This window comes from Anguilla anguilla, chromosome 18 (assembly GCF_013347855.1).
Source record: "Anguilla anguilla isolate fAngAng1 chromosome 18, fAngAng1.pri, whole genome shotgun sequence".
Classification (NCBI taxonomy): Eukaryota; Metazoa; Chordata; class Actinopteri; order Anguilliformes; family Anguillidae; genus Anguilla; species Anguilla anguilla.
Window position 1 is genome coordinate 10,135,395 of NC_049218.1, and position 20,781 is coordinate 10,156,175.

The window sequence follows — 20,781 nt, forward strand, 5'->3', positions numbered from 1 at the left end:
GTACAGACTGCTGCATAGGCCTACTACCAGCACAATTTTTGCTCTCTTGCCACACTCTGAGGGACAATGAGTGAGCACACACGTACTACAAACACACAGCATACACATGTTCAAGCCTACATGCAGGCATGCACTCCCACTCACAAACACACACATACATACACACGCACACAGGTAACATCAAACATGGTCATTTTTGTTGCAGGATTTTTTATTTATTTAATTTGTTTATTTAATTATTCGTAATTTATCATCCATATTGTACATAGTTTTCTTATGTAACCTGCTTTGGCTACACACCTGCCTGCATTTGTCATGCCAATAAAGCTCTTTGAAATTTGACTGGCGTGGGGAACGTTAATTTATGCATGAAAAAACGATAAATTGCTAACTGGACCCAGCCCTAAATAATTCATGTGAAAAATATATATTGCTCGTAAGAGTCATGTTCGTTTTTTTACACTTCACACTTTTATTATTAGGACATGTGACTTGACTACACTAAACCAGACAACTAAAATTTAACAAACTCTAACTTTTCTCTCCACCAATTAGCACAAGCCTTTGTGCTGAATTAAATCCGCCAGTTTACAGTACGTAGGACTACAGTGTCCAGGAACCCTTTATTGTCAACGAGCTGACGTAACCACGTTCGGAGACGGTGGAGCCATCTAGGAACCAGCCCCCGTGACTTCTCTGACAGTAGTGTAGTGTGAACGCCAACAAGTACTAGGAAGTGAATGAATTTTAACATACATTGGTGAAATAGGCCAAATACCCACGGTTTTGCACAACGAATTAAAAAGGTAATGGATAAGCTTCGTCGCGTATTGAGTGGTCAGGAGGAGAACGAGGAACTTGGACTTACTTCTCAGGTATATGCCCGTGAAAATATGCCTAATTTTACTTCGGGGAGCACAGTATCGTTATGCATGCAAAAGGAAGGCTGACTTGGCTAACGGCAGCGAGTTTAATGTTTTTTCAAGTTACTGTTACCGCAGTTCATTTGTGCCTAAATCTCTATATATTGACAAAACATATATTAATTGCTTTTTGTATTATTATTGCACATTCCCGCAGTGTGTGAGAAGTAATATGAAGTGTTACCAGTTCTGTCTTGTTTATCAGCTAGCTAGCGTTACTAAATTTCTACGACTCGAGCAATATTGAATATTGAGTATAGCTACCAAGCTTGTCAGAAAAGATAACAAATACACACAACGTGAATAGAAACTAGTAATCTATGTAGCTCTGTAGTAGACCATTAATGTCATATCTTCTTAACTTTTGGACAATATTGCGTTATTTACTGTGGCCGTCTCCTTGCATGCTTAAGAAAAGATATTTTTTTGCAACACACGAAGAAAAACTTCAAGTTACTTTCAGTTGACACTGGTCACACCCCTGCCGCTTGCTGGCACAATTTTGTCCTAAATATCGTGCTTGTTAATATTTGTGTGCATTTTGCTACCTTTTACATGCTTTCATCAGGAAGCAATGGATCAGGCAAGGTAAGATGTTCAAGCCCCTAGTCTCCGCAAATTCTGCCCATGAACACTAATTCTGGATCAGCGTATTGCTTTTACATACCACAGCCTGGGGTCTGGTGCACGGGTTGGACACGCTCATTCTGGATCGGGTGCATGACGTACAGACCGTACTGAGCTGTGTTGAGTGTATGGCTGACGGGCCCTCCTCATTTCAGTACGAAACAACAAGACCAACTTGAACAGAAACAGTGATGTACATGTGTAAATGAAGGAGGGAACATTTACAGACAGATGAAATTTAAAGGCATCTTCAACTTCAGTTGATTGCATAATGAACTTTAAATATCTATGTTGCACAGACAGAGCATCCAAAATAATTTTTTAATGATTGTTTTAAAATGAAAGGACACTAGTTGTGCGCATGGCAAATCGCCGCATTTTCACCTTTTGTGTGGTATTAAATGGACAGGTAAAAATATGGAAATGATTGTCATTTTTGTCCAGGCAACATGTAAGCTGTCCTCCTGCATGATCATGTAACATTGGCAAAAAAATGTAATTGGTTGATGTTTGTACACCTTGCTGCCAGTGTTCACTCTGAACAGTTTTTGTGTGAAATAATTGTTTCCTTGACATGCCTGAGGTGAAGCTAACTGAGGCATCACGGAAAAAAACATTTCAAATGTGTGACAGGAGATGCAAATCGACTCTGCTGAGGCATTTGCTGCAAGTTGGGATCCCTTTAGAGTACTGAGACGTACATTCTGTAGCCGGTTTGTGTCTGTGAGTGCGTGACTGCGAACACACTGCGTGTAGAAAGGTCTTCAGCAAAAAAAGAGCATCATTTGCAGGGTCAGGTCTTTTAAGGGAATGGCTCTGGGAACCGGCTGCCTCGGGACGGTAGCGTGGTGACATCCTCCCTTTGTTCTCAGGTCCTGGACGCCTCCACGCTCAGCTACAGCACGCGGGTCAAATGGTTCATCATCTGCTTCGTTTCCGGGATCCTGTGTTCCATACTTGTGAGTTTCACTTCCATCTTTCCTGTTTCTTTTTTTTTTTTTTCCTTCATTCACTTAACCCTGTGGTTAGTCTCCTCCCTGGCTGCTGGGATGAGTATTTCACTGGCATTAAAATGAAGGAGTGCTTCTTTCCTTTATATAGGATAGGTTTTCCCATAATGCAGTTGTTTAAGTCTGAAACATTTGTGTGGTTAGTGTTTGTTGTCAATGCTGTTACTTTGACCTCAATAGTGTAAGGAATTTAAGCCAGATATACATATTTTAATTAAAAATGATTAAATGCCGTAAAAGTATAGTTTCTCAAAAGTTCCTCATCCCAGTTTGGAATGACGAAATACTAATGCTGTGCCCGCCCTGACATTAACGCTGTAACGTCCTGTGGCAGTTTGGAGGGGGAGAGGGTTCTGATGAAATGCCCTGCCCTTCGAAATGTGGGCCTGTTTAAAACTCTGCAGTTCATCTGCACCGGAGGACTGCGCAGCTGATGCAGCTCACACTGTTAGGTCACAGGCACCAGCCAACCAGAAGGGAGCGTGACGGATAATGTGCGCATCAGCTGGTGCCTTTCTATGCCTTTGAGTGCCTTTTAAAGCACACAAGCACAAATACGTACTGAATTTCCCTCTCTAGCCTAACTGTGATCCTTTCTTTCACTTTCAGTTGTCTTCAACGTGGTGTGTATATGTGTGTCTGTGTCCATTCTGTGTCTGATTGAGACACAGAAGGACTCAGACTGTGGTTCGATTTCAGTATTACACTCATTCAGTATTGCACACACAACAACAGTTGCAAATGGAGGAAGTGTCTGAACAAGAAAATCTTTAAAATTTTGATGAGTCTCATGTTGTGAGTCAGAAGAGAATTTGCATGTTTTGAATTTTTCTTACTCTGTTACTCTGAAACACTGCTGCCTGTCTCTGTTCCTTGCCTTATATTTTGCTTTCTCTCTCCCTCTCTCTCTCCCTCCCTCCCTCCCTTCCCCCCACACCATATTTTACTTTGCTCAGTGTGAACTAGGCTGATAGCAGCGATATGGAGGTCACAAACTGACATTTGTCACTGTGGCAGATAAACCACTTTGGACGCCACAGTTGAGCTGAAATAGACTAAGCGTGAGGCAGACCTGGGCGTGCCAGAGCAGGCAGCTTTCGAGCAGCCAGTTGTTTAAATGCTGTCCCCATTAAAATGAGTAAGCACATTCACAGAGATTCAGAAACCTCTTATTTACATACGTCACAGCGGTTTTTAACGTTTAACCATTTCTGAGTCAGCCTTTTATTCCATAACCCAAATTTTTGGCTGGACCTACCCTATAAACGCGACTTTCTGTGACTGAGTGACTGAGTGATGAAGTTACACCATTGGTCGGCCGGATGAAGTGTGTTAGGTCCAGCCATATACTAGGTTTTGACCTGGTCTTGTTTACTTTTCTTTTTTCAAGAACACCACTCCAGACATTTATTCAAGCCAAACACTGTACCTTACTTCTAAAAAACATAAATCTTTAAATTTGAGTGAAAATGAGGATTCCTAATCTGCTCAGATATATATAATTATAATAAAACAAATTTTGGCATGAGTAATTTAGAATTTTAATCTGAACTCCTTGTCCCATGGGTTTAACCCTCCTATTATGCTTGGGGTCAATTTGACCCCATTCAATGTTTACTGTCTCTAAAATATGGTTACCATACTTTTTTCAGCTAGATATTTTATGACTTTTCCTAACTTTATGGGAAAAACATGGCAAACATGAAATTAACTGAAAAAATTATTTTCAATGGCCTGTACACATTATTATTACTATTGTTATATAAAACCATCATTTTGATCTTGTTTTTGTTGTGTTGGCTGAGGGCACTTTCACATTCATTTGTGTGTGTGTGTGTGTGTGTGAGAGAGAGAGAGAGCATGCGTGTGTGCGTATGTGCGTGTGTGTGTGTGTGGAGACGAGATAGTTCCCACAAGATCTCTGATCATTCTTGCAACATGGGGGCGGGGGCAAACTTATAATAAGGGCTGCACACAGAGCCCTCTAAACAATTTCTCTTTGCATTTGTGCCTCAACTAAAGATTTTGAAAATGACCACCAGACAGAGGCGTATATTTTCTGCCACTGAGGTTCTGTCACAGATCTTAGAGGGTGAAAGTGATTTAGATGAGGATATGTCTGAGGCTGAGGATAATATTGAGGAGGACCCTGATTATGTGGCATCCTCCTCTAATGATGAGAGTGAAGCCTTTGAGATACCACATTCTGACCCTCTTGTTGTTTCTCAACCACCAATAAACCATCCTGTCATCTCTCAACCACCAAAAGATCCTCCTGTCATCTCTCAACCACCAAAAGATCCTCCTGTCATCTTTCAACCACCAAGAAACCCTCCTGTCATCTCTCAACCACCAAGAAACCTTCCTGTCGCCTCTCAACCACCAACAAACCCTCCTGTCATCTCTCAACCACCAAGAACTGACATCCAAAAATGGAGAACTACTATGGTCCGGATCCCCAGTTGAAAGACAGGGTAGACTTAGTGCTGCTAATGTCATCAAAATGGTTCCAGGCCCTACCAGATATGCTAGCAGTCATGTACAAGACATAAAGTCTGCATTTGAACTTTTCATAACACCATCAATGCAAAAGGATATTCTTGAGATGACAAACTTAGAGAGGAGGCGTGTGTATGGTGACAATTGGAAAGAGCTGGATGTGACCCACTAGCAATCCTATATTGGGTTGCTTATTTTGCCAGGAGTGTACAAGTCAAAAGGTGAAGCAACAGCAAGCCTTTGGAATGCTGACACTGGTAGGGCAATTTTTCCAGCCACTGGAGACATTTCATGTTTTCTCCCACATTATACGCTTTGATGACAGGGAAACAAGGCAGGGTCAACAGGAGCATGACAAACTTGCACCTATCTCGTCTGAATGAAGAATTGATGCCCACGGGTACCTAGTTGAGCTGTTATGTTCATTTTTTTATCAAAACTCAATTCTTGTGTCTAATTTACTTTTTATTGGTGTTTCTTCATTATTGAATAACTGTCTTGTGTTACTTATTGATGTTCTAAAGTGTTTTCTGAACCTAAACAAACATTTGAAATGTTTGACATTTTTTATATTTTTTTCTGGGGTCAAATTGACCCCAAACATAAAATATTACTATGCTTGATAATAAAAGGTGTGTTTCTTTCCAAATGTTATTTTTCTTTTGTAATGAGCACTTAATACCAACATAAAGCCCTGCAAACACCAAAACATACTTTGTTTTCCATTTTAGGTCAATGAATGAGATTGTACAGTCATTTGCATATTTCGCAATGGTCATATAAAATCAATACTTGATGTATAAGGGGAGGATGGGGGGAGTCATGTTTTATTTACTGGGCTATTAAGATGGTCAGTAGAAAGGCCTAAAGTAGCTGAGAGAGAAACTTGGGTAACACTTTCAGTTACAATTATTTTCTGCAGGTTTATATTGCTGTGGTCAAATTGACCCCAAACATAGAAGTTGTTAGTTAATTTGAACATAATAGGACGGTTATGGAAGGATGTGTTGCATGTTGTAATAGTTCACCACCACTAGGTGTCACCTTTTGATTTAGAGGAGCTTACATTTGAGTGTTGCAGGGTTGGTATCAAAACCAAGGGTTGAAATTACATTCTGGCTCATGTCATGAGGTGAACATGAAGTGTACAGCACAGAGAAAGTGTTTGGTTCACATTTGATAAATTAAGAGTAAGTAAATAATACGTGTAGATACAGTTTTGAACTGCTGAAATCATAATGCTCCAGTGTGGTGTATCCAGCCAAAGGACCAGTTTTCAGTGCAGTGATGTCCCCCTGCAGTTAACATAAAATCCTGACTCACACAGTAATTCACAGGAATTCACAGGTGCTCACCAGCCCATTGCTCAGCAGCGCCCCCCTCTGGTTCGGCATTAGCCTGCGATCTCGTTGCACCTTCTGCTCCGTTAGCGCAGCCTTCAGTGACCACGTAACTCAGCTGCACCACGGAGTGGTGAATAAGCAGCAGCCTGGCGGCGTGCTGGCATGGAGTGAGGGCATTGCAGCTATGGGGCAGGCCTATAATTATGATTTGGCACTCTGCCTTTTTGGAGAAATAAAAAGATGACACTCTGATAATGGTGTGGAGAGATTCTGTGAGAATCCTGGTGCCCTATAGAGAAATATAACACTGGGCCCCTTTAAGAACATATATCGGTGCTGGTGATAATCCTCCGTATAAATCTATTTTTGGGTCCCGTCCAGCACGGGGGCCCCTGAATTATTAGCACTTTTCAGCACACGCTGTTCCCGATGGTGTGTGGACACTACTGTCGCCTGTAGCTGCTGATAAAGCGCGCCGGTGCGATGGCTGTCTTTGAGAATGGGCCTCTATTTCTCATCGTGGTGAATTGCGCTTTGTTTGTGTTTAACCGAAACAGGGGACAGCGTTGCTCTTCCTGCCCAAAGGCACCCAGCTGTTTGCAGTATTCTACACCTTGGGGAACCTTGCAGCCTTGTCCAGGTAAGGATGCGCACCGGCCTGCGTTGTGCATCTCTGTCAGAATGATTCATTACCTCAGAGAGAGAGAGAGAGAGAGAGAGAGAGAATGTGTAAGTGTTTGTGTAAGTGTATGTGTGATTCTGTGAATGAGTGTGTGCATGTGTGAGTGTTTGTGTGAGTGAGTGAGTGTGTGAATGAAACTGTGAATGAGTGCGTGAGTGTGTGTGTATTTGCACATTTTTTGCAGATACAGCAGTAGAAAGACCTAAGATTGAAATAGTTGTTTCTGGCCCCGTGTTTGTGTAGGGCTACGTTTTATGTTCAAAGCCTAAGCGGTAGCAACGGGAAACAGCCCATTCCTGAGCCCATTAATGAGGGGGGGGGGGGCTGGGGGGGGGGGCCATCACATTCCTGTTAGCGGCTCGCTGATGGGAACCGATCATCGCATTTTTGCTGTGCGGAACAAAGTCTTTTTCGGGGGGGTGTAGATCAGGCAGTGATTAACCTCGCTCGGCAACCCTTCCCCCCCCACTACGGGACGCGTGAAGCTCCGCTCCTCCATCGCCCGGTAACGGGCCTCGGTGACGCCGCACCTTCCGGAGCGTGTGAGGTCATCGTGCCCTCCCCACATTCCTGGTGACATTTTGTTAATGTTAAATGGTTCGGGCCCACTCTTCTGGAACATCACTTGCTAAAATGGTTCCGGGTAAAGTTAATCATTTTAAAATGTGCTTTTGCTTTGGTTACATAACCTGGCTCTTTAAAAAAAATTTCATTTATTCTTTTTTTTTTTTCGTTTTGTCCTTTTTTTTCTTTTTGCCAACAAATGACATTGTCAACGCATCAAATTCACTATCCCACCTTTCTCATCCCTTGTGTGAGACCGAGTGGGGAAAAGACGCACTCTGGAGCTTTTGGGAGAATTTAAAATGAACAGACATGGCAGGCTGAGAACGAGCCAGGCGTGTAGGATCCTCTTGCGGACGTGGCGCTGCAGTCTCCTGTGCTGAAAGATCAGCTGGTAGCTCGTTGGTTTTGGTGGTCCGTCCTCACGTGTAAGCGCCCTCAGTGCCTCCGCCTGTGGCAGGGGCTGAGGTGCTGCCGCCGCCGCCGCGGTCGACCAACCTCATCCGGCAGAGTCACAGCAGGCTGCGTACAGTCAGCCGCGCATGCCGGAAACAGCTAGCGCAGCCTCAGTTTAGACGGTTACACGCCTGAACAGAGAGACCGTGCTTGTGAGATATTCAAAGCGGCTGCTTGTGAACCGTAGGACCGCGCTCCAGCTCCTGTATCTAATGAGACGGGTGTGCTTCTGCACTCACCTGGAAACACACCGCTCATTAAGAATGGTTTTTATGATATTATGAGCATAGCATTGCACTATTTATGCTAGCCTCCTTTCAGTCAGTCCTGAACAACAATCCAGCAGTCCAAAGAAACATAATTGACAACGTACAAAAAAAAATCCCAAAAACTAAGAATTTTACTTGTTAACTTCATGTTAATTACCCATACCCTTCACCACCCCTATTTAAATTTCTGCAGAAGGGAACACAGAAAACACCCCATACCCTAAAATTTCCAACAAAAAAACCTCCAGATAGACAGCTAGATTGCATTTCGATTTAAATCAGAGGTAGACAGGTTGATAAGTGGATGTGTGTACTTGGATTCGAAGATGCAGCTGGCTGGCTCTCTGACCGCAAGTGTCAGAAAATTTAGTTTCCCTGTGATCCAAGATCCGATTTGAATAGCGGGAAACTCAGTCTTCTCCCCGTAAATGTGACCATTATGGCTTTTTCCTGTCTGGGATACATGACAGCAGTCGAGCGCGTAACCGGTATCAGCACATGCACCCCCGTACACGTGCGAGGTCCAGCGTGTGCCTGGCGTGTGTAAAGCCTTTAGCGGTAAAACAGGGCTTCACCTCAAACCCGTGTGAGAAGCCGCGCGAGGCTCACGCTCTCAGCCAGACAAATTCCCTCATCCCTTCTGATCAGTATCTCGTCTTCATCCTTGGGTTTCACATTCTGTCTGTCTGTTTTGTACTGCAAGGTCGCTTCCGAGCGCAGCAGGACTCCTCTGCTTTGTGTGCCGTGTCGCGGTTCACCTTGCGTGTTTCCCCGATGCCGAGGACGTCGGACCTGTTTGATGACTGTGGAGGGCTTTATGGGTTATGAAAGGCTGTTGCGCTCAGGGCCCTGTGGTGATGACGTGCTTACGTGCTGAAGCAAATGCCATTGTGCAAGGTGACTTTTTTTTCTTTTTTTTTAGATCATTCAGCTGGTATTTAGGTCCTGTTTAGTATACACACACACACATAAAAAGTCTACCTTTGCCATAGTAGAATGCCTAATGTTGAGAGAGGGCACTCATAGCAAAACAGTTCCTCAAATTACAAACATCACAACCACACAAGTCAGTCGTACAGGCCACGCAGTATCAGGGGAGGTCATTCTAAAAAGGAAAACGTACCGAAGTGAAAGTACAGGGCAACTGAAAGCATCTACTGCCGCAAGTGAAAGCGTTCAACAGTGAACTCACTCGAAATGTGACAGTGGTGCAGATCACTGAGCACAGGAATGCGTTCGGCTAAATGACCTGCTGGAAAGTCACATCTAGCCGCGTTCCACTCGAAGATCCCCCCCGCCCCCCCTCCCATGTGGCCAGTGGTGAACCCGCTGCCTGTTACTGCCTTCGTTTCTCTCCCTGCTGATTCGACCTGCTCAGCTAACACACGCATCCATCATTATTTTAGGGCAGGAGCGGCCAGCCCTGGGGCCTGCTGCCTGCTGCTGGGGCATGCTGCTTTTCATTGCTGCTTGTTAATCATTTGACAGTTATTTGATGAATTAAAGCAATTGAGCACACGGTGAAGAAACCTTCCCTGTTTTGTTGGGGGGTAAATTCGGTGCTGACGTTCTGACTCTGTCCCCTGATAGGCCGGTCCGGGGTTGGCCCGTCCCGTGCCGGTGTTCCCACATCACCGTGCCCTCTCAGGAGTGTTGTGAGGACATAAATTGGTGGCTGTGCACGAGTGAGAGAGTTTTGTTTTGAATGCTTCCTGATAAATCTGCTGAGGGGATTTTGAGTTTTCCCAGAGGACGCTAGAAACCAAGTCCAGTGCTGCCAAGAGGAAGCACAATCATTAACTGCAATTTTTAACGAAACCCGCAAGAAAGATGTCTTTGTGATTTACTGGTGCCTTCTCAAATGCGCTTTTCCTGGTCAGCTGGTTTACAGGACTGATCTGCTGTCACTAGGTCAGACGGCGGATGTTGTTGCTGTTGTCGTTAATGGGGCAGCAGGTGGGGTCATGTTTTAGGGTCTCTAGGCCAAAGCTGTTCGCTGGTGTGACCAGCACAGGTGTGTTTGGAAAGCTGTTAAAAACCCCTTAAGCAAACTGTTCCAATTGTCCTGTCAAATCTGCCTGGCAACACACTGTCACTCAGGTTTGTCTGCATGGTTTCAATGGCAGTTTCAACTCTCTTGCTTTTATTTATTACAGTACTTGATTGTACCTTCTGGGCTTTCTTTGTTTCTTTACTGGGAGGGGGTGCGAGGGGGTGCGAGAGGGTAATCATCCTGGCTTCACATGGCCACCCTGAACATTGCTTTCTGGGCATAACATATTATTGTATCAAATGCTGCATTGTAATATGATGGTGATACGAAACATGTCCTTGTGTCGTGTATTGCAAAATTGAATTACAGTACCACGTGACAGAGATTAAAATCATCTTGTGAGTAAATCCAGCCCCGAAAAAAAAATTCTGTTCTAACAAAATAAAAAAAAAGTGAAATTAAATAAGTGGTGTAAGAACAGCGGTAACTGCAGTTCTTGTCTTGTGAGTTTTCTCCCCTCATGTCTCGTGTCGTGGTGTCACGTGCACCTGCCCGTGCACGTGCGTGTGACTCGTGCGTGTGACTCGTGCGCGTCCCCTGGCTGTGACTCTGGACTTTACTTCCTGTCTCCCCACAGCACCTGCTTCCTGATGGGACCCCTGAAGCAGCTGAAGCGCATGTTCGAGCCCACCAGACTGCTCGCCACCTGTGTGATGCTGGTAATGGCGGCTCCTCCGCGTCTCAGACTGCTTCGCGGCCGTCCTCTTTATCCTCAGCTCGTTTTCGCCCTGATTTCCCCCCCCCCCCCCCCCCCCTTTTTTTTTCCCTCCCAATCTGGAACGCCCCATTTTATTTGAAAGCAGGTCTCATGGCCACCGTCTTCTCCATCGGTTCAAGGGAGTGCAGACAAGCCATTGCTCTCTGCCAAAAGTATCCCGCCGTCTGCTGGTTCTTTTCACTCCACTGTTCTCCAGTTGAGTTTGCACAGTCGTTGAGTCGCTTGTGTGCAAAGAGGCGTGGTCGTCCTGCCGACTGAACCAGTCTCTCATTGGGAGGCACTGCGACCAATTATATGTGACCCTCAGTCAACACTGGCACTGTTTGGATTTGATACCAGACTACATGGCCTAGTCATGTTCTTATACTTTTAATATATATACCTTATTATATACATATACATACTGGAATAATGTAGGATTCCCAAGCTTGAGATGTTGTTGGATGTCTTACCTCTAGGTTCTAATTGCACCTTTAACTTTTTTTTTTTTAAAAGACAGAAACCTAGTTTTGAGCACCCAAAGTGTCTTGTTAGACTTCAGCATGTACCAGTCACCCATTTATGGCCATTCTCATTGCTTACATCCCAAGCCTTTAAAGTGGTTTATCATTTCAGAAATGTTTACTTCCCTCTGAGATAAATTAGATTTATTGGCTACTCTTTAGAGAACAGGTGTGTATCAAAGCACTTTTATCACAGATCATTTTGAATGGATGGCAGTTGGGCCTAAGACTGGCTTGCATTCCGAATAGCCAAAGTGCATTCTGTTCTTCCAAGAGCCCTAATGGCGGGCTGGCTTCCTAACATGGCCAGTTTCAAGTAGAGATTTGAAACTTATTAAGACTACCTCTATAGAACATAGACCATTCAGGGCTCCAGTGATACTGGTAAATGGTAAATGGACTGCATTTATATAGCGCTTTTATCCAAAGCGCTTTACAATTGATGCCTCTCATTCGCCAGAGCAGTTAGCAGTTAGGTGGTTAGGGGGTTAGGTGTCTTGCTCAAGGACACTTCGACATGCCCAGGGCGGGGTTTGAACCGGCAACCCTCCGACTGCCAGACAATCGGTCTTACCTCCTGAGCTACTGGTCGATCTATTCTGTGAAAGTGTCCGATGAGTGCATGCCTGTCTTCATCTTTTGCTCTAAATAATTCAGCTGTGAATAGAATGCCTGTAACCTGCCTAACATGTAGATTATCACCCTAATTAGACTGTGCTTTTTCCCTTCTTAGCTCTGCTTCATATTGACCTTGTGTTCAGTCTTTTGGGTAAGACTTGTTTATTAATGTATTTGTTTGATTTAAAAAAAGTATGCTTATGTATATAAAAAAAAGGATGCATTGACAAATAACAGCCTAGTTCTCATTCTTCAGATTTTGGAATGGTCTAACTGGCCCAAGTTAGCTGACCTAAATGTGACACGCTAACAAAATTGTTTTTTATGTTTTGTAAATGGCATGAAGTGTACTGGTGAATGAAGCATTGTTTTCTATATGTTCTCCTCGTAGTGGCATAAGAAGGGGCTGGCCATTGTCTTCTGCATACTCCAGTTCTTGGCGATGACGTGGTAAGCCTTCTTTAGCCTGTCTCACCGCTTTTTCAGTCTCCTTCATGAAGTAGGTGTTAGAAGTAGTCGTGAGGTCATTGTCTTTGCAGTGACTTGGCGTTTTATTTACTTTGATTTATATGCATACTCATACACACGCACAGGGTTTTACGTTTTTGCTGGTGCTGATCATAAAGAGCGCCCATTTTATACCCGTTTATAAACCCACGGCAGGTGAGACTTCATTTGTAATGAGGGCAGTGGAATTCTGGGGGGGGGAACGGCTGGCCGTGTGTCCAGTGTCTGTGATGTCAGAGGCGATGATGACAGGGCCCGCCTCCAGGCGACTGGCGTGCGTCCTGAGGGGACGGAAGGGGAGGAGCTGAGAGGCGGGTTGGCGAGGTCACTTCCTGGACGCCTTCCCTCCCCTCACCTCGTGCTGCAGGGGTTAGGCGTGTCGCGGTGCCGGTGCTAAGTCATGCAGGGTGGATCATGGAGCCCGATCTCCCGCTGACCTGCTCTGGGCCTGTCCCGCGCGAAACCCCGGCTCTCCCAGGCACGTGCCAAATCCTGTTTGGAGTGAAAGCCTTTAAGACGGATGCCGCGTGCGTTCAGCGTGCGAGGGCTCCCTCTTCCTTTTATGGAGCCTGGCGTGTCATTTCCCCTCAGCCCCTGGAACGGGGGGGGGGGTTGTAGAGCGAAGGAGAGGCGTGAGCTTTCGGATCAGGGTTCGCGTTTTCAGTTCTCTGCACAGGAGTCCTGGAACATCCCGGCTGTATCTGAGAACACTTCGATGGGTTTCTGAGTAGCTCTGCTGGTAAAGCACAGCCCCCTGAGCACGGTCTTGGCCCTGTCACCATAAACGTGTTCGTCTCTGTGCATGTACTGCGACTGTAAATTGTGCCCGTAGGCCAACATATAATTGAAAGTGGCACTTTCTAGAGAGGAAGCCGCGAGAGGGGATGGACTGTACACCTACACCTCTCTGCAGGAAAATCCTACAGCCAGTCCTCTGAAACGGCTCAGCTGAAACCAGGCTCAGAAAAATGGCGGGTTTATGCTTGATGTAAGAGAGTCATATGGGTTCTTTGAGAGTGAAATTGAGGAGAAACCCCCCCCCCCCCCAGGCCTGAGGACAACAGGACAGTGGTCTTGAAAAGCAGCCCTTGAGACCGGTGTGGCTCCGGGCTTCATTGTGTGACGTTCCCTCATGAGGCGCACGCTAGCCGACGTCCGCGCGCCAGACGACATCTGCTGCGGTCCCAGCCTGGCGCAGAGAGCGTGGGGACATGCCCGCGCAGTCACCCGAGGAGATCTCCGGGGTCGCCACGGTTACGGCGCATCCCCCCCCCTTCCGCAGTGCGCGGGGGCAGATGGGTCTTACCGCCATTAACGAGCTGAATGCAGGGCCTGGAGGCGAAGAGCTAATCTCATCATCTGCCGTACGCGTCATCCTCCCACCCCCCCCCCCCCCCACCCCCCCCACCCCCGCCCCACCCACCCAGATGCACGCAGCAGTGACCAGGTGTGTGTCGTCAAGATGGATTAGTCAGCGCGTGATTAGTCACTTAAAAGCGTGTGCGTGTGAGTGTGCGCGTGCGTGTGCATGTATGTGTGCGTGTGTGAGAGACAGTGAGACAGGGAGAGGTCAGGGATATACATAGAGAATCTCGCTCATCCCTTCCTTAGATTGTATAAAAGTAAGTAAAAGCAAACGAGCGTCCTGCTTTGTTTGCTTGCTGATTTACTGGGTCAGCTGAGCTGCTTATCCTGTTGGCCTGTAGGTTCACCCTTCCGTTCTCAGACCCAGTGACACTGCCCTGTCAGTGGGGCAGCAGTTCATGCAGAGTCCATGTAAAAGTGGAAACCATTTAAACCCTCTCTGGGGTTCAAACCCATTGCAGGTGCGTAGGGCCCTATCCAAAGCTCTCCCTGGCTCATTACCACGGTTACCAAATCTGGCATGAAAGTGATGTTATTGGGACGCTATCAAAGCACGATGTACCATTGGCCGGGCTCAGCGATCAGCGTTGTGTGCGTGAGTGTGTGCGTGCATGAAGGGTATATGTGAACGTAAGAGGGGCAGCCAGCACATGCCTAGCCACATGCCGCAATTACCCATAAATCACCAGGTCCAGTGCAGCCGCCCGTGTCATCGCCATTATTTCTAGTTGGAACATTCACTTCCTCCTTCGCTACTGACTCAGTCTGTGGGCCTTGCATTGCTCACGTCTGACCGGCATCGTCATGGCAACCGCCTCCAGCCCAAGCCAGTACGCTCCGGCGTTTGGCTGCTTCCCGGAACGCTGCCCCTTCTGTTTGACCCCGTGCCACTCTGTTCTAGACAGGAAGTGGGGTGACTTTCTCCTCCAAGCTTGCTGTGGAAAGACTCCTCCTGGTCTCTGTTGTCTTTCAGAAATGTCTCTGTTTTTTAAATTACATTTTTAATTGTTAATTTAGTTTCTCTCATTCACATGTACTTTTTTTGTGTTCTTTATTCCTCTAAAGGACACACAGTTTACATGGTGCCTTGCTGAGGGTTAATGGGAAAACTCTTTGTTGGCCAGAATAGTCTTTCAAAATGACTCATTGCTTCTAAAAACAGTCATTTTAAGCATTGTTCCTCTTCCTTTTGTATTAAATTTCATATAATGGTTTCTTCAGAAAAAAAGAAAACACAGACTATCTCTCAGATCTGGTCATTCGATGCCCATTTAACCTATTCTAAGGTGATTTATGTCCACTGTAGGAAATTCTAATTTAGACAGATGAATATCAAAACTGAACAATGTAATCCATGAATAATGTGTTGTTGTCATGAACTGAAATAACACGGACCCAAATTTAAATGTACAGGGAGCATCAGAGGCGCTATAAAAAGGAACCCGAGCGTGGCATCTGATTGATGCTGTCAGATTGATTTGACTTTCTTTTCACCCTGAAACAAACAATGACACATTTTTTTTTGCCCTTCTGATTGTTCTCTTTTATGTAATAATAGGGCCGTCATTAAATGATTATGTAAGATTCATTTTGCATTAATGCTGGGCCCAGATTATTCTCCCACCGCTGGGTTTACGCGCTTGCCTGGCCCCCCCTCTGACGCTCATCTGTGACGTTTAACTGGATTTTAGGCTCTAATTCTGGGTATATTCCCCCCCCCCCCCCCCCCCCCCCCCCCCCCCTTTGATCCGGCTCCTGTCCCGTTCGGCTCGTGGGGGAAGTTATGCACCTTTTCTCCCTGTCCCCTGATTATAGGGGGCTGGTAATCTGGTTAAGTAAGAAGAGAAAATGGCTTTGGTTTATTTCCCCTCCCTGCACGCGAAATAATTGCCTCTTGTCTTTTCTCCTCGTAGAGGTCGGTGGGGTTGTGTTTAATGCCTTCTTACCTCTCTCTCCTCCCCCTTTTCTCTCTCACAGGTACAGCATCTCCTACATTCCGTTCGCCAGGTAAGGACTCCCGTAGGCGTCCTCGTTTGTCCTCGGGTGTGAAGGACACCCTGTCCTTGGGCACTTTGTTCAGCATCGATTTGTCCATTATCACCACAGGCCACCCAAACATCATCCACATCAGCGGATGGCGCTGGCCTTCTGTGTTTGACTGGGCATTCTGGGAAACGTTTGAGTCTGGTGTATTTGTGTGTCTCTGCTGTCCTTTTATCCATTATTGGTCAGATTGCATTACATTACATTACATTACATTACATTACATTTATTTGGCAGACGCTTTTATCCAAAGTGACGTACAATAAGTGCATAGCAGAAGTCATTGGAACAACTGCAAACACAGGTCCGATAAGGTACAATACGCATTTTGTACAGTTGGTCTGTGAGGAACAAACTCCTCTGCATGCCCTCCCCTAGAAAGTTCACTCACAAAGTACTGCATTGCTGCTCTGCCTCCTGTGTGCCCTTAGATCGCTGAACTTGTTCACGCTGTAGGCAGATCTGAGTGCACAGATCAGAAGGAGCCACAGGCTCTGTTTAAGGAAATGGTGTCCGGTGAAGAATTCAATGGCAGTTGAACAAAATTGATATTTTAATGGCATTTTGTGTCCTGCCCTTGACCTTATGTCAGTCTCTGGGCCTCCCCCACTCTTCACACCATGTCCATACATTCAGTAACATTCACATACACATGCATGCACACACACACACGCGCGCCAACACAGATGCATGTGTTCTCTCTCATCTGCAGACTCTCATCTAACACAATTTCTCTGTTGTAATGATGTGCACACAGATGCACATGCTCCCACGTATGGTTATACACACACCATCTCTCTTTCTCTCTCTCGCTCTCTCTCTCTCTTTCTGTCCCTCCCCCCTCCCTTACACACACACACACACGCACACACATGTGGGCCGATGTGTGGGGGGTGGGGCGCTCCCTGAATGAAAACATGTTTTTATTTAGGGCTTGCATTCTCCGCCCATATGGTGTTAAATCCGGGCGGGGGTCACGCCGGACTCCCGGTGCCCCCCAAATGGCCTCTTGTTTATTTTTGGACTCCCTGGCTGGATTGTTTATAGCGACTTATGCAGCTTACCTGCAGCAAATAAGAAACAAATGGCCGTTAAACATTTGTTTGAATGCACACACACACAGCATGGGTCCTTCAATTCATTTTTTTATTTGCTTTCCTTTTGGTCTGTTGGTAATTATTTTTTTTGCACCAGATTGAGGTGTTTATTTCAGTTTGAGCTAAAGGTGTATTTACTTAAGGACATGAGAAACACAGCTAATCACATACTGTAGCTGTAGATACTCCTTACAAGACCAATGGATTACGAATCCTTGGTATGTTCTGTTAAATCCATGATCTGGGGTTTTTTTTTTTGTTCAGTTTTTCCACCTTTCAGGAAGCATATTTGGGTGTGTCCAAAGGCCACAGGCTGATATTGGGCAGGGGGGGCACAGGGGGAGGGGTTACGCTGTTCTTCTCGCCGCCCCCCCCCCCCCCCGCGCACTGTTGGAATGCGAGCGCCATGCTGTCGGTGTGTCCATTCCCATAACTCCTCCCCCATATGCTGAGACACTACACACGCACACACACACACACACACACACACACGCTCGCAGGCGTCTCCGTAATCCACCCAGAAAGCTCAGGAGTCCACCCCCAGCCCTTCCCCCCCTCCCCCCTCCCCCCTCCCCTCATGTTGCTACCCCGAGGGAAGAACAGGCAGAGGAGGGGAGAGAGGGCGGGTAGACTGAGATTGGCCTTTAGACCTTGTGTCTAACTTGCTAGCGTGGCTGCAGTGCTGATGTTTTTCTGATCATTCCTCATCTGAGCACGAGTCTTTGTTGTTGATTTTTTTTTCCATCCCCTCCCTGTCTGGTAGAACAGAGGCGTGTTTTGCTCGTGCTGAAATGTGCGAGGCTGTCACTGTATGAGGTCGTACTCGGTCATGGATTAAATGCACTCTACCTCAGCCAAATGGTATTTTTTATTTAGATTGTTTTTTTTTTTTTTTTTTTTTTTAATCAGAGGAAAAATGCATGTTTTGGTCATTCAAATGTTTGGACACTAAACATGCAAGAAAACCAAGCTGTCATTTTAAAATACTGCTAGTTCTTGCAAAAGAGTCTTCGAGGCCATATTAAATGGCTAAAGCTGATCTCTTTAAATACACTATGATACCTCAACATGGTTCACCTCATTCTCAGTGTAGCGTTTCTCTGCCCTTTTGGAAACCTGCTGCTGCATCGTTTTATTTCAATTTTTAAATGTATGTATGTATGTATATATATATATATATATATATATAGAATGGTAGTTATAGGAACCATTGCCTTCTCATGTCCTCTCTAAATCATGATCTATTGATTGTGCTTTTTTTATGTTGATCACTATAAAAACAGTCTGACCTCAATCTAGTGTTCACTAAAAAGATAAAGGACGATGGTTGATGAGGATTTGGGTTGTTAGAGGTGGAAGGAGTGCTCGCATTGTGAGGCCGAGCGTAGAACTACACATCCCAGGTATCTCTGGGAGAGAGTCACCAGCCTTTTCAGCCACCCACACTTCAGGGTCTTTGTTACGGCTCTCTCTCCCCCTCCTTTCTGGCGTTTCTAACCTTGACTGATTTCACGCCTCCTATCGCCGTGAATTTTGAGCGAGGGATGCGGCGTCTGCATAGCAACACGGAGAGACGAGAGAGAGGGTGAGCGCGAAAGAGAGGAGAGGGAGGCGGAGAAGGCAGCCGCCAGTGTGACCTTGTTCCGCTGTTGCTGTGGTGATTGCTGATGTTGCATCATCCAGACGGCGCATACCTGAAGGGGCGGCGCGGCTGTATGTGTGTGTGTGTGTGTCTGTGTGTGTGTGTAAGGGGGTGGGGGGGGGGCATTCATCCATCTGAGCATGTGCGATTTTCCCGCCAAAACGTTGATAAATATTCATGAGCTATGCCCCTGCCGCCACAACAAAGGAGCACTGTACCCGGAGTGCTTACTGTATAAATGGAATATGGCCTTGTGTGGGGAGGATGGAAAAAAATGTCTTGGTGTGAAGAACATTTTAAATCATTTCATGTGTTCAGTGTGCTTTTCCTTTCTGATCATTTTACAATTGACACTTAGTTTTGACATGTGACACTTAGACAATAGTTTAATTATGATGAAAATGAAAAGCAGTTCCACTCTGAGGACTGTTGGAATTTTGTCCTCACTTTATGAGAATATTTCCCTGAAATTTTGTTTCTTTTTTTTCTCTAGGGATGCTGTGATGAAGTGCTTCACTTCATGTCTGAATTAAATCACTTTACTCCAACAAATCATGTGAAGACTGGTCCCAGTTTGCAAAAAGAAAAAAAAAAGACAGTAAATATGTAAAATACATTTTTATTTAATTTTTTAAAAATTTTCTGCCCTTAAATTTACTATATGAAAGATACTATTTTGGAGAACAGCCATTATGTAATTATATCAGCAGCTATTAGAGGCTACATATAAGCTGCAAAAAAATGAAATGTTAGTGGATAATTACTTCTTAAATAACTCTTGTTTTTCTAGTTTGATTCATTTTTGTACTTAACGAGTTTATTTAGCTCATATTGCTTGTTTTAAGGGACATCAAGTACATTTTTATTTTGCCACTGACAGGTAATTTTGCTTATTTTAAATCATGCATATTTTTTCTTTTATTTTGGTTACATTTTTACAGTGTATGAACTAACATTACTGAGCTGTGTACGTGCACAAGCAAAATATTTTTTATGTGAGTTCATTCTTTGGGTGTGAGAGCAGAATGCTTGATGAAAATATTAAAAATGTCTATAGTAATATATCCTGAGACAGAATGACACCATATTCTTGTGAATTTCTTAGCTCGTTTCTGGATTCAGTGTAAAATTGGGAACAAACGACGCTTTTTGTGTCTCATGTCCTCGATAATTCGTGCGTCATAACTACTAACCGTTTTGCACCATGTGAAGACCGTTTATTTTTATAGATATTTTGATCTTCATTCCACATAATAAAGTATTTGTATTGAACTTACGTCTTAGCCTACTGTCGTGTATAATATGTAATGTATGTCGTGTATAAAATGTAATGTAATGTAATGTAATATTACGTGAATTAATTGATGTAGGCCTACACTAATCCTGCAAGGATGCTAAATAATATGTCGATATGGATTCTGTTATGAAACCATAAAATATGTTTGTCTTCTCTGGCTGTCTGGAGGGCACGGGGTGAGTGAAGTAAGACGGATCCTCTCTGTCACGAATTACGTGATTCAGCCGGGGACAGCCATTTTCCTTGTAGAGCATTAGGGCGTATTAAAATCTGTTTATTCAGATGAAGACACAAAGACGAGAAGCAAGTAATGGCATTTTTTATAAACCTTGTGCTTACGCACTGAGCCGTTTTTATATCCCTGTTTGGCCATCATTAATCAAATTTGTTGGCCATTTGTTCGTCCGACAGCTGGTCTGAAGATCTAGTGCAGTTTTTTTGCTGTGTGGAAGTGACACGCTCCTAATGACCTGCACTGGTTTGCGCAAGCGGTCCGCCCAGCTATTTTACGTCTATTTGAGTAGTGGGTGGCGGTTGTGATGCAGCGGTTGCTATGACGATGCAA

At 45.0% G+C, this 20,781-nt stretch overlaps 1 protein-coding gene across 2 annotated transcripts; it reads left to right on the forward strand.

Annotated features, from left to right (window-relative positions):
• Positions 1 to 680: 680 nt before the first annotated feature.
• sft2d1 (SFT2 domain containing 1) lies at positions 681 to 20,195 on the forward strand. 2 transcript variants are annotated; one of them, XM_035400697.1, is made up of 8 exons: positions 682 to 875; positions 2,423 to 2,509; positions 6,960 to 7,042; positions 11,004 to 11,085; positions 12,381 to 12,416; positions 12,657 to 12,715; positions 16,115 to 16,144; positions 19,413 to 20,195. In XM_035400697.1, the coding sequence occupies exons 1-8, from the start codon at positions 810 to 812 to the stop codon at positions 19,450 to 19,452; spliced, it is 483 nt and encodes a 160-aa protein (XP_035256588.1). In that variant the 5' UTR covers positions 682 to 809; the 3' UTR covers positions 19,453 to 20,195. The 2 variants fall into 2 exon arrangements, with proteins under 2 accessions (XP_035256589.1, XP_035256588.1); XM_035400698.1 differs by lacking the exon at positions 12,381 to 12,416 and having other exon boundaries at positions 681 to 875.
• The last annotated feature ends 586 nt before the right edge of the window (positions 20,196 to 20,781 follow it).

What these genes read in the sequence shown, in the direction of transcription:
- sft2d1 (XM_035400697.1), top strand. Translation starts at nt 810, where the DNA reads ATGGATAAGCTTCGTCGCGTATTGAGTGGTCAGGAGGAGAACGAGGAA. An exon ending in AACTTGGACTTACTTCTCAG is followed by an intron (nt 876 to 2,422) that starts GTATATGCCCGT and finishes CTTTGTTCTCAG; the next exon opens with GTCCTGGACGCCTCCACGCT. An exon ending in TCCTACATTCCGTTCGCCAG is followed by an intron (nt 16,145 to 19,412) that starts GTAAGGACTCCC and finishes TTTTTTCTCTAG; the next exon opens with GGATGCTGTGATGAAGTGCT.